Source organism: Ambystoma mexicanum, chromosome 9, assembly GCF_040938575.1.
Source record: "Ambystoma mexicanum isolate Mex_15411 chromosome 9, UKY_AmexF1_1, whole genome shotgun sequence".
Taxonomy (NCBI): Eukaryota; Metazoa; Chordata; class Amphibia; order Caudata; family Ambystomatidae; genus Ambystoma; species Ambystoma mexicanum.
Window position 1 is genome coordinate 1,136,425,411 of NC_090931.1, and position 13,612 is coordinate 1,136,439,022.

The 13,612-nt window shown below is 43.0% G+C and overlaps 1 protein-coding gene across 6 annotated transcripts in view; it reads right to left on the minus strand.

Annotated features, from left to right (window-relative positions):
* Positions 1-13,612, minus strand: part of MBD5 (methyl-CpG binding domain protein 5) — an 802,917-nt gene that overhangs the window by 487,557 nt on the left and 301,748 nt on the right. For 5 of the 6 annotated variants that reach the window (XM_069616504.1, XM_069616506.1, XM_069616503.1 and 2 more), the window contains one exon: positions 7,539-9,659. In XM_069616504.1, the coding sequence (XP_069472605.1) occupies positions 7,539-9,659 (2,121 nt within the window). The remainder of the gene's footprint in view (positions 1-7,538; positions 9,660-13,612) is intronic. The other variant, XM_069616508.1, reaches the window with a different exon arrangement.

Sequence of the window (13,612 nt, forward strand, 5' to 3'; positions counted from 1 at the left end):
CACATAGGTCAGGGATTTACAAAGCCTGATCGTTAGTCTAAAAAAAGGCAATAAAACGGGGCCAAGGACAGAACCTGACGAACTCCGCTGGGTACCGGTAATGGGTCTATAGTTTCTCCATTTGGGCCATATCTAACTGCCACAGTGTTAGATTCATACAGTCTCTGGATGGGGCTTAAAATGTCAGAGGGCTCTTTCCAGCTTTTCTAACAGGTGCCATAAAACATTTTGGTTAACCAAATCAAATGCGGTTTTAAAATCAATTAATATTAAAAACAAGAGACTTTTTTTTTAAAAAATAACATTTTTTTCGAATTAATAAAAGACTGAAGGCCTGGTCAATTGTGCCCATTTCGTGTGTGAAACTGGCCTGTAGTTCGGAGAGAATACAAGCAACAGAAAATCATTTTTCTAGTCTATTGAGAAAGATATTTCCGTAAACCTTTGCTAAATTGTCAATTAGACAAAATGGGTCTAACTTTTGTCATTTTTTCAACACCGGAAAAGCTCTGATGTTTTACAGTGGGATGCCTCCACTGCTGGAGATGTCTGCAGAGCAAACCCATGCAGAGCGCTTTGGAGCAGTAGCACTGTTCCCACTAATGACCCCTGCCCGTGCACTGCAGTGAGGGTCTGTAGTGGGCATCTGCTGGTTGCAGCTGATGGATGCCGAAAACCTGTCTTTACTTAGCAATAGTAGAGGGGATGGACCCACTGTGTAGGCAGGGAACAAGAGGGAAACGTGAGGGGACAAAAGGGAGTTCTAAAAGCACATAGCGCACTGGAGGCTTAATCCCATCAAATGTGGAGAAAAGTACTGGCAGCGTGAGGGTGGCATAGGGTACGGATGCATCCACAGTCCCCGGCCAATATCTAAGGTAAAGAGGATTGCATTAGTGACCTAGAGGAATATTAATAAAAGTTCAAATGAGTTGTCAATAGCAGAGATTATTTCTGTTCTATACCTCTGCCCTTAGCTTTGAATTAAAATGACCACAACTAAGAAGATGCTGTATTTTCAACGGTGGAATTGGGAGAGCTTTGATTAGAGCAGCTACCATTAGAATAGTGAGTACCAGTGGGAAACCCGATGGAGGAAATAGTATCCTCAGTAATGGTTCTCGAAAGTATAAAGATGAATGACTTATACCACATGTTTTAATGTATTTTGAAAGCCTACCAGTGGATGAGAAGCTCTGTGTTGAGAGAAGAAAACTGTTGAAGAGATTGAAATCTCTGCTAGAAAGTGTCTCAATAAAACAATACAGGTAGCTGAGCCGCCATTACATAGAAGAATAAGTGTTCAGGGAGTCAGCTATTTTCCCCTGGTGAATTTCCAGCTAATATTTTAAAATGTGCATGTGGAAAGAAACATGTAGGGACATAGGTTGAGTGAGATGGGAATATTTTACATTTTAGGGTACGAGTGTGCAGTAAGATAAAAAGGGCCATAAGGCCAGTGCAATAGAGAAAGAACATGATGCATGGAATTGACTCTGGGAGTTGATTTATATCCAAAAACTGCGGTTCTCATTACAATTTCCCTGGTATGGTAAAAATGGCAATAACATTTCCAGTAATTCCAGCACCAGCATTATTACCATACTGGGGAAACACAATTTTGCAGGTGGAGGCCACGGATATTACTCCAGGCCTTACCTGCCGATAAATCAGGCCCCCACTGGCATAATACATTCTGCAATTACCAGCACCAGTATTAATTGTGGCAATCCCCTCCATGGAGTCCTATTGGACTCCATGGAATGGGGCTTTCCTGCCGTTACCAGCACCAGGAATATCCCAGTAATACAGGGATATCAGGTGCCAGTAACGGTAGGGGCAGGTTGCCGGTATCCCACCAGAATTACCGGTGGGATTCCAGAAAACTCGTAATGAGGGCCTGTGTCTCAATGAAGTGTTTGTATTTTCAATGAACTATATTTAGTATAAGGTTTTTTGTGTAAAATAAAATTGGTGTTAGCAATTATGGACTTGAGACCTGTGTTTTTGCGGAGCCGTCTGCTCTTTGTCTTTTTCCTTAGAGATACTTAAGACGATTCAGTCGGAGATCTCTCTTGCAGGAGTCTGTTTGTTCTGCATCATTTCTTTAAATAGAGGGACAGAATCTGGTTCCATGCTTCGTGTTCATCATGTTTCCCTGGAGTTAGTTCCTTCAGTATCTGTCCGATCCGTCTTCCTTCCGATAGTTGCTACTAAGGAACTCGATAGTTGCTACTAAGGAACTAACTCCAGGGAAACATGAACACGAAACATGCAACCAGATTCTGTCCCTCTATTTAAAGAAATGATGCAGAACAAACAGACTCCTGCAAGAGAGATCTCCGACTGAATCGTCTTAAGTATCTCTAAGGAAAAAGAAAAAGAGTAGACGGCTCCGCAAAAACACAGGTCTCAGGGATTGCACCCATAAGCCCTCTGGATACCTGAAAATATCCTCATAATCTGTAAAGATTTGAAGATCACATATAGAATACCCAAACTAGAAGTATTCGTCCTGAAGAAAGCGGCCATTAAAGGATCCCGCTGAAACCGGTTGACAATCATTCAAGTGGTACTGGCCTGATAAACCAGACCCCGATACCCCACATATATATATATAAAGGGGCTCGTAGACAAGAAAAGCCTATCATTGCTACTGACCTCTATCCCCCCACTTGGCGAACAGAGAACTAGCTAACATTTAACCATATTCTTTGGTTTTTTAATTATTTGCTTTTTTGTTATAAGACACACAATATGGAGACGGCAATAATAAAAGAAAACATACCGACCCCCAAGTAGTGTGCACTCACTTTTAATAAGATTAGGAAAGTAGTGAGAGAGGAAAGGGCCAGGACCTCTATATACCATTTGTAGTCGGCACACCAGCAAAAACTAGGGCTGGTACCAACTCTACAAGAGATTCAGAAACACAGGGCTAACAAGATTATCGCTAGGGATCTAGCCATAGGAATAATTTGTTAACAATCATCCTCCTGTTATTTGTGTGATAATACGATTTTGGTAAAGAACAGGAGGCGACCACCCAACGACTCCTTTTGTAGTTACGTTAGAAATAATGGCCCACAAATAGTTCTGTGGAATGTAATACATCACTTGTCGAAACATAGGCCAAGGGATTTATTTGTCTGTTTGTTTTTGATACTACTGAGGGGTAGCCCTTTGGACCGACAACCCTCAGGTCTCTGTGCAAGGTTGTAGTGCGTGCTCTTGCCGCCACTCTATCCAATTATTTAGAAGGATATGCTGGAAAAATAGCTCTTTTCCATCTTGGCAAGTGGGAACTCCCAGGCATATGGAGGAAGGGGGTCAGGATACAGGAGCAACAGATGAGTTTACCACGAGAATAGATGCAGAGTGTGATGAGTTGGCATTGAGGATAGATGGAAATAGAGCTATCAGCTAGGTAGGCCACCTAAGCAAGGACGGCACCATTAAAGGCAACGTGTGAGTCTAAGGTGGAGGGGGGTTGCAGATATGCAAAAGGGGTCAAAATAATCTAGAAGGATTAAGATAGATAACAGCAGTGAGTAGTTCTGAAGAAGTGAGAGATATGTGGGTGCTGTCTCTGGGGAGTGTCGGTTGTGGAACCCAGACCATCAGGGGGCATACATTAATCAGTTGGCCTACAGGTAAGCCAGGCATACAGTCGAAGTCTAATCATTAAAAACTTTGGAACATGAGGAAGGGGAGCGATGGGTCTACAGTTGGCTGGTATCATTGAGGTCAGTGGTGGGTTACTTAATGGCAGGGAAAAGGCAAAATTCCTTCCTTCCTTGGTAATCCTTGCTTACACCCTGTGTAGCTGTAGGTATCCCTATTTAAAGTATAACCTTTCCTTAGTGTTAGGGAGAATTCTCAGAAATGTGCTAATTCCCTCCACCTTAGAGACCCCCAGCAACTTTGCTGGATTTTGAGGACTTGATTTTTTTAACCTGGAGAGAGTGAGACCCTTTTTCCCCACTCTCTTGTGTATTTGAATGTGATTTTGAACACTGGTTTTGGAGTCTGGCAAACTCCATTGGCATCATCATCTTTTACATTGTGTCACACAGCACCTTCCGTGCAGTGACACAGGGAAATCTTTCAGAGGTTTAAATACCTTCTCTGGAATACACTACTGTTTCCCAGAGCAGTAAAGTGAAATTGACTTTACTTACATTTGTAACTTTCTAGACCCAGCAATCACTATCTTACAAATAGGGTGCTGGAGGGGTTACTTAGTATCCCCTTTGCCTAGCTTCTCATGTAATATTTTTATGTTACCCTTTCTTTACTGAATGGCTGGTGGCAGTGGTTTATTTTTAACTAGCGGGGTGTGCATTTACTGCGGGCTGCGTTTGCAGCTGCAGTAAAGCACTGAAGGGTGCCATTTTGTCAAAATGGCCCCAGTCTTCTTTTTTCGCTATTTCTTTGTGGAAAGGTCCTTCTTGAGATTTACCTTTGTTCGCTTTGGCTTTGACAGGATTCACGAGTGAAGCCCGCCTCTGGCTCCAGGGTGTCCGGTGGGAGCAAGAAGTGAGCGAGGTGCCCAAAACTCCCTGTGCTTAGTCTCCTAGGAGACCCAAATGCACTCTGTAGTGATTGGCCGGCTGACTGTCCGCAAGGACAGCCACCCTGCTGGGTGACTGACAGCTAGGCTGGAAGGAATGGGAAAGAACTGAATAAAAGGCAAGGCTTTTGGCTTGGAAGGCAGAGTCAACCACTGGACGAAGGAACCGAAGAAAAAGATGACGAGGATGCCTTCTGCAACTCCTGGACCGTTGGTTTGCCCGGTGAAGCCCTGCTGCAGTGCTTAAACTCCAAATTCGTATCGATAGAGAAGCCCTGCAAGGACGACTTCTCCCCTTGAGTTGTTGGGACCAATCAACTCCAAAGTAAGCCACCTGGACATTCTCTCGGAGCTGGTTGCATTTCCACAGAGTTGCTGCTGGAAAACGAAAAACGCCAGGGAGAGGAACACCAGATTGTGTGCGTTGCTTTTAAGTTGGCCAAAAGCTACAAGAAGATGCTCCGGACTCCCAGGAAGCAGGACTGACCAAGCCTGAGCCCCCTCAACAGAGTGCAGGAACCCAAAAGCAAGGAAGTCCATCTCGACAGCCAGAAACCACAGTGTTGCTATTTGTGGTAGTCGTGAGGAACTGAAACACCCAAATGCCACTTGTTGGAAAGATTGCCAGTTGCGAGTGGTGACTGACCCATTACAGTGGAGGAGGCCCCAGAAGTCCTCCCTCTTGTCCCCACGACTGAGGTCCAGGAACAGTGAGATCTGCAGAGCTGCACAGGAACATAAGTCATCTGCCCCACTTTTTCTTCAATACATAGTTACTGTAAAGTCTGAGAGAATTTACCTCTCATTGTAGAGTTGCTTGCACTTCTACTACTCACAAGCCTAAACAGCTTATGGCCCTACATTGATTCTTCTTTTCTTCAAAGACTTCTAAAACATTGTGCAAAGACTTTAGCTCATATAAGACTTTTGCCCATTGACTTTGGCGTAACCTGTTATACTGAATGACTCTGCTTAGGGGATCCAAAGGTATTTGCCTGCTTAAGAATATTTGTGATCTCTTGTTTGTTCCAATAACCTTTTCCTTTGACCAAATTCTAAGAGTATTCTAAATGCACCAGTAAGATATTAATGTCCCCAGTACCCTAGCTATTGAAGTCACCGGAGGGTGTAGGTTGTGATCGTGGGCCATCCCAAAAGGGTGTAGTTTTGGAGTGTATTTGTGTGTTGCTTTTATATTGTTCCCTTCTGAAGAAGGCTTATTTTAACTGACTGATACACACAAGGTTTCTTGAATAAACAATTATTAATGTAAGTGTTTATTTTAATACTTATCACTGTGAATCTCTGTGTAACTCTCCTACAGCTCACATTGACCCCTCTGGAGATAAGCCTGGCTGCTCAACACGCTACCAACCTGTGTAGTACAGACTTATACCAAAGGTTGGGTTCCTATTGCCAGGAGGTCAGGGTTGTTGTTGTGCACCCAAAGGGTACTGCATACAATCTTGCCTAACACTTAGCATTGCTAAATGCTTGTGTAATAAGCCGTCTTTAGTCAGTCAGCAGTTGCTATAAGTACACTTGTAGTGTGTTTCATTGGATTGAGCTCTACCTAAACATCTTTGGTGATTTTCTGTATTTTCTTTAGATCCTAAGAGGAAAACATGCAGGCCGTACATGTGACTGTCACTTGAGGCAAACGTATTTTCTCCATACGGACAAATTAGGGTAAAGTAGCTGCTGTTATAGTCATTACTTCTGTGGCTAGACAGAAAGGTGGCAACAGCAACAATTCTGAAGAAATATCGCAATGGAGGCACATAGAGGATCCAATTATGTCATACCGACCTTGACAATGGGGTCGGAAATGGCCTGTATTTCAGGGACTAACTAAGGTTCCACCTCTGTGGCCTGACTAAGCGTGGGATCAGAGCCAGCAATACAAACAGTAATCGACTGTTGGTGAGCAGGACCGAGAGAGTTAGCTGTCCAGCGGAAAAGGTGGGTTCCTCCCTTCAGAGTGGAAGAAATAGGGAGATGGAAGCAGATGTTTCTGACGGAAAACGGTTAAATGGGAGAGTTCACTCATTTCAGAAACATAATTTTTCACATGCAGAATGGTTATTTTTGCACAAAAAGAAAATAGCAAGCTGAAAACATTTACGAATTAAGTTATGAAAGAAAATTAGTCTGAGATAATTATGACACAGCTACCAGAGCTTGAGCCAAACAATGAATACTGGAGAAACATGCTCTAGACAAGGTTAGTGATGCTAACATCACAATCCACCGCCTCCTATATGCACAGAGACCTCTATGGGCTGTACACTTATTTGCAGTATCTCCAGAGGATGTTGTGCAACAAAAGAACCCTGCAATGCCTCACAAAATGTGGTAAATTCATGAACAAAAGAATTAGTCTGTGCAACCTATTGTTTGTGCATTTGCTGACGAGGAGGACCTTAACATTTATGCTAACCTTACAAAAGAGAGATTTTGTTCAATGGAGAAAATTGTAAAACAAAACATTTCCCTGTCAAATATGCATCATGACAAAAAAATAAAGCTCCCGATAGGTGACACTTGAAATCAATAAAAAGTAATTCAGGTAAGTAGCACGAGGTGAACACATTTGGGTATTAGGAGAGCAGCCAAGAAAGCTACAAGTTAATAATGCAAGACGAAACTGATGAAAATTTGAAAAAGTTCCATTATTCCCAACTACAAAATTGTTAATACTCGTCAACAGAGGAATATTCAGTATGCACTTTCTGACTCAATGGCATGTAGCAGCAATGAATTAGAGGGCTGTGTGTATAGTCTTGCAAAAAACAGAATTACATCTTTTGAAGGTGACCTGTGATTCCTTCCTCAAACCAACATAAAAGCTAAATGTGGCAAGCATTTGCTAAAAGCCTAAATTCAACAGAAATAACAAACTGAATGCACAATGCATTATTTACTATGGGAAAAACAAAGAGGCCATTTATAAATAAAAGCCTACCTGCATCAGAACTTGTATGACTACAGCTATTAACATTGTTGTTGGTAATCATTGGTGTGGATGCTTGGATTCTTGACAGAGGTGAATTTGGGTTCAATGAATTCCCTATCATCATTCCTGAATGATTGAGCATCCCACAGCTTCCAGTGGCTTGCATCTGATTTATCAGACCTGCAATCTGGTTGTTCGGAACCGGACTATCACCATGGACAAAGTTAGTGCTTGCATTTTGGCAGTGCATACCTTCCCCTCTCAAAGGTAAACTGTGTGTCACTGAATTCTGAAGAGGGGAAGAGTTTAAACTGTTGTCTGAAAAAAGTAGAGGATTGTTTGAGCATGGCAACGCAGTATGTGATCCACCACAACCAGTGGTACTATTGCTGCTCATATGGGAGCTTTGACAACTCATGGACTGCAGTAAATGAGACACAGAATTTAAGGGAAAGCAACTCTGTCCTTGTTTTCTAACCAAATCAGGCGCAGATTTCAGGACTCCTGGACTATCTGTCTGAGAATGCCTAAGCAAGTTCAGCACTGCAGCTGTTGGCTGTTTGCGTTTTCTTGAGGGGTCTTTCTGCTGAGACATTAATTTATCCCGTAAAGCTGCTCGGCCACTTTGTCCTTCAGTTGTTGGTACATGTATGTTGGCAATAGGAGGAAACATGGTGGTTAAAGTGCTATGTCCTTCTGTATCAACAGCATTGTTAACAGCTCCAGGATTACTACTGCTGCTAGTGTTGTTACCAGCAAATTTGTTTTGATTTGCTAGCTGTGCTTTGGCTGCTGCTGAAAGTAAACTACTTGCTGGAAAGGAGGCAGCATTGTGCTGATTTAATATCTGATTTAAAGGCATTCCTAGCAAACCTTGCTGACTTTTTAAAGGGCCACTTCCAGCAGATACAGGGGGGAAAGCTGCTGTACCTTGAGGATTCAGAACATTACTCATTCCAGCTATCAGTGGGTTAGGGATATCCTTGAATTGTTGAAGTCCATCAGTTTTGGTTGAAGGACTTGATGGCATGGATGGTCGTGGAGACCCTAACGCAGATCTTGGTGATCTTGGAGGAGCTTTGATACTGTTACAGTTGGACTGTAGTCCTAAGGGAGGCAACATACAATTTCCATGATCCGATGATGTGGAAGAAGAGCGTGATCTTTGGGGAGACGCCTCGATTCTTCCAATCCCAGTTCCTATCATATTGACTGGTGACGTTACCGGGGAAGGGGAAATCGAGGTGGTACATGAATGCTGAATTCTTTGAACATGACTTGAATGGTTCATGTGACCTGGTTTTACAGTTGGCAAGGGGAGATTACTTGGCAAAGGAACTACAGCAGGAGGCATGCTTACATTCATCACAGGTACCTGAGTATGGGCAATAGAGTGAAAACTAGTTGGGTTCATGTGAACAGAAGTCAGATTTATTGGCTTACTTGGAATGGGGTCAAGAATGCCCAGTGGATCCTTCTCTGAAGTCAGTAGCTTTTTCTGAAGCGCACATGAGGGTGGAAGGGGTGGAGGGGGAACATGAGATGGCTTGTGGAGAAACAATGCTTGTGGCATTTCCATATTAGCTGGAAAGTTACATATGGATGTATTAATAACTGGGCTTTTTGTAGCCAAAGTGGGTGAAAGAGGAATATTAGTCCTTCCAGTCATAGCACACGATGATTGCACTGGTGAACCATGAATCACTGCTACTGGTGGAGATAAAGGAGTCCTTGCCACATGTATCGGACTACAATTGGATGCACCATGAAAACTGGGATTGATCCTTGTGAAAACATCAGGACTTCCAAGTGGGTCAGTCCTAGGAGATATAGAGCCATCCCCATATATTTGTGAACTAGATGAAGCTGGACTAGGCATACCACCATGACTTCCACGATATGGTGACTTCTGGCCATGCTCATTACTGCCCAATCTCTGTCGAGGATAGGAAGAGTGAGATTCTTGTTGCGGATTCCCTGTTGGTTCTTGCACATAAAGCCTTCCATTAGATGCTCCCGTTATTAATTTGAATGAATTCTTACATTCTGCCACCACAGTAGAAATTCCTTCGTGAGATTTATTCCTCAATCTTGAAGTTGTTGCTTGTGTAGGTACCATCGGATTTGCACCTGAAATGATTTAAATACACTGTTAACAATTTGAAAGCTGCCCAATAAACGTGATTAACACAAATTAATTTAAGACACTCTGATGATAATTAATGCTGTTGCCAAATGTACATATTTTTGCATTTGTTTCTCCTGCATGCAGTAAACAAATAAATGATCAAGACTGCTCTTACCATTAACCTAGTCACCCTCATAAAAGCATTTCAAGGTTCCATTACTTACTCTTAAGTCAAACAGCAGAAATAAAATGCAAGACAGAGCAAGTACTAATTTCCTATCCACTTAAATCAGCTTTACAGTTATATACAATCAATTTGTTCTACCTCGGGTTGAAAATTGGGAAAGACAGTTAAGACAATTGCGATCGTCACCCCGTTGTCAAGATATGAATTAATTTTATTTGCTGCAGGTCATCATGAGAAGGTTGAAAATTACTAGCATTTTTTGTGTACTTGAACAGCACAGTATGGATCAGGTTACAAAGAAGTTCAAAATTACAGTGAAACACTACAGAACTATACAATTTTACTGAAGCATTGTAAATGTGCTGCTTGTTCAGATTTTATACGTGTAGACAAATTTAGCTTTTTACATAATTTAAAAAAATGCACATTACAACACTTATTTTGATTAATTTTAGATTCACTTACTGATCAACTTGGATTGTAAAAATTCAAATCTAATTGTGAGGAATCAGAGATTATTCCCCAAGAAAACCTGGCTGGGACTCTTCTCATGTGGCCAGGGAAAGGCAGCCGCTTCCTGATTCTGATCCTGGGGGTGGTGTTCTGCGGGAGGATAACATGAGGGGGAAGCAGGTCAGGATGAATGCGAAACCCCCTATAATAACTTTCCTAGAGACCCAACAATCCTAATGGCTTATTGTAAAATTGAAACTGTAGAAAAAGGTGATTTGAACATTGGGGACTTCAAGTACTGGGACGAAGAAAAGGGATGCAGAGGCACTGATCTGCAAGTTGCAGGTTAATAGGGTTATTGACCCACACCTGAGCGAGACTGGGAGGCATAAAGGGCCCCCTCAGGTGCAGGCCATGGAGAGTAGCAGAGAGAGCAGTAGTGGGAGGTGGAGTGAATGCAGTAACTAGACATTGCAGTTGCAGCTGAAGGAGAGCAGAGCCACTGGAGCCGTCGTAATTTACCAAACGGATACCGGCTCTAAGAGTGTCTCTTCCTTCATAGACTTTGGTTGCAGAGGTCACGTAGCGGGGAGCATGATTTGTAAAAGCTTTCCCCCTGAAGGCCATGGTTGCAGAGGTCACGCAGCAGGAAGCGTGAAGTTGAGAAGCCTTCCCCACATTAAGGAAGGCTCTGGTGGCAGGCGAGCACCAGACAGCCTTTGGAGAGAGGAACGCTCCCTTTTCACCCAGCGCAGACTGTGGAAAATAGAGAAAAGTAGTTTGACGTGTTGAGCGGGGGAAAAGATGCAGAAGACCCGAAGGCAGCGGAGCGAGCGGACACGCATGCCAAACCCAGTGAGTTCACTAACATACTGTGACCCCAGAGCGCTCTGTGATTGATTGCTTGCCAGGTCCTGGTACTGTGAATGCCAAAATCATGTAAACAGAGTGAAGCGGCAGAAACAGAAGTATTTTGAATATCGGACTGATGTAAAGCAGAAGGCTAATTATTTTCAATACCAAGCTGATACTAAGTGAAGAAAGTGGCAACATCAGAATTTGTCAAAACAGGCCAGCAAAGTATCATTGGGCCTCATCACGTTAGCCGGTCCGTATTTAACGGTGCCGGTAAAACCGTACCAGCATCGTTTTCCGGACTGGCTAACTACAAGTTCTGTGGCCGTGTGGTGTTCCGCCCGCCAGGTCTGAACTGGCGGGTGTAACGCCACTAGCCGCAGACGGACACGGAAACACCGGCACCATCAACCACATGGTGCCGATGTTTCCACTTCCTCATTCACGTGGAGTCCTATGGAACTCCACGGGAATGGGGATTTACAGAATGCCGGCTCCGGAATTACTGGATCATCGGGGCTGTGATGCTCATATAATTCCGGCAAGTCCTGAGCAGGTAAATCACCACGAGTCCGGCGGCAGCCTGCCGGTTATACCGGCACGGCTACCGCCGGACTCGTAATGAGGCCCATTGTGTTTTGGAAGGTCAGACTTATTGGCAAAGACAAGAGAGGGCAATAGCAAAGTAAAAAAGAACCAACATTGCTAAAGCCAAGAGAGGGTAATTGAGAACCAAGTTGTATATATACACACCTTACTGTTAGAGGGAGACATCAGCAATAGGCGGAACTGACCTAAACAAGCATTGCCTAAGCCAAAGGAGAGCAAGAGTGAGAGAAACCATTGTCAGCATTTGGTTAATTCAAGAGTGGAAAAACAAGAGTGGCAGGAAGGCTGCCCTTCTGACAAAAGGTATTCAGGAGGAGCTGAGTATAACCTGCATTGCATGAGGAAATCAAAAGCGTGGAACAAATAGCACCAATGTATCATGTTTTCTAGAATAAGTAGTCAAAATTGATGTTGTGGAAAGTCAAAAGACTAACTCTTGTGAAGTAAAACTGTACCACAGAAGTACTTGTAAAAGTAGTAGTAGGTTCATTAGTCCTGGCAGGAGAGTACACCAGGGCAAGGGACCTTGTAGTTGTAGCCCTGGCAGGTGAGTGGACTAGGTGGAAGTCATTAAAGTACTGTGGTGTGGTTAAAAGTGTTGACCACCAAAGTACATTGTGAATAATTGTGGAATCATCCTGAAAAATCAATATTGCTGATGAAATTATTTTGCGAACTCTTACAGAACTATCCGGACAGAAGCTTTTTTGTTGTTACTGATGAACTGTGGAAGTTTACTTATTTTCTGAGGAGAGGTTGTGTAGAACTCTCTGCCAAAAGTGGAGAGATCAAAGACTTGTTGAACATTTTGAACTTGTGGTCTAGTCCAAATGAGAGACTTACTGGGGCAAGAGGAACGTTATTCGAACTTTGCTGCAAGGCAGAATTTCCCAGTTCTTTTGAACTGCTGATTGAAAACCTGTTTGAATCTGGGGAAGGGGAACTCAACCAGGTTACAAGGAGAAACAGTTAACAGGTTTTGAACAGAACTGTACATTTAATTATAATTGAATTGCCATAAATTACCTTGTTGAGTTAGTTTGTTGTATGTACAAATGTGAGGCACAGAATCCTTTTGTTAGAGTGTTTCCTTTACTTTATTTTGATAGGCAGGGTAGGGATAGTGAGGCGTTTATCCAACCTTGTTGAATTAATAAAATGGCATCTTATGAAAAACATTCACAAAGTTGTCCGCCTCATATTTCTGACCCCTCACTAAATGCAATGAAATAAATTCCGGCCATGATGGATAAGTATTTGATTGAAGGCACAAGTCACTCGCTCGCCACAACTCATTGTTTCAAAACAAATACATAGCTATCAGGACTCTGAGATGTAATAGCAATAATCACTAGCGTCACTGGCTGTACCCGGCGTTAATGGCCCAGGGATGTAAATGGCCCAGGGACCCTCTTCTCAGAATTGGGACACTAACTGCTGATAGTTGGCAGCAATTCCAAGGATTATTTTGGGAGAATCGCAGCCTCATCTGCACTGGGTCACTATCTGCTCCACCGCAAACCCTGCACCCTTTTGGCCGCTCACCTTTTGTCTTTGCTTCTCTGTAGGAATTTGCGCTGTTGACCATCGGTATGTAGCAGTTTTACCCATATCATCTTGCGTTGGTGTCACCTGGTCTACTGCACATTTTGCTCAACCTTCACCTAAGCTCTCATTTGCCTTTCTTTTTTGTTTGTGTTTTATTTACACAAGGCCCCTCTTGAAGACCACAAGGAAGCTCTTTCAAATATTCATAAAGTTAGAGAGGCCGAATGTACAACCAAAGTCCTTCACTTCTACCAACGAAGATTGCATTAGAGTGAGTTCAGCAGACCTTTGCAGAGAAGGTCA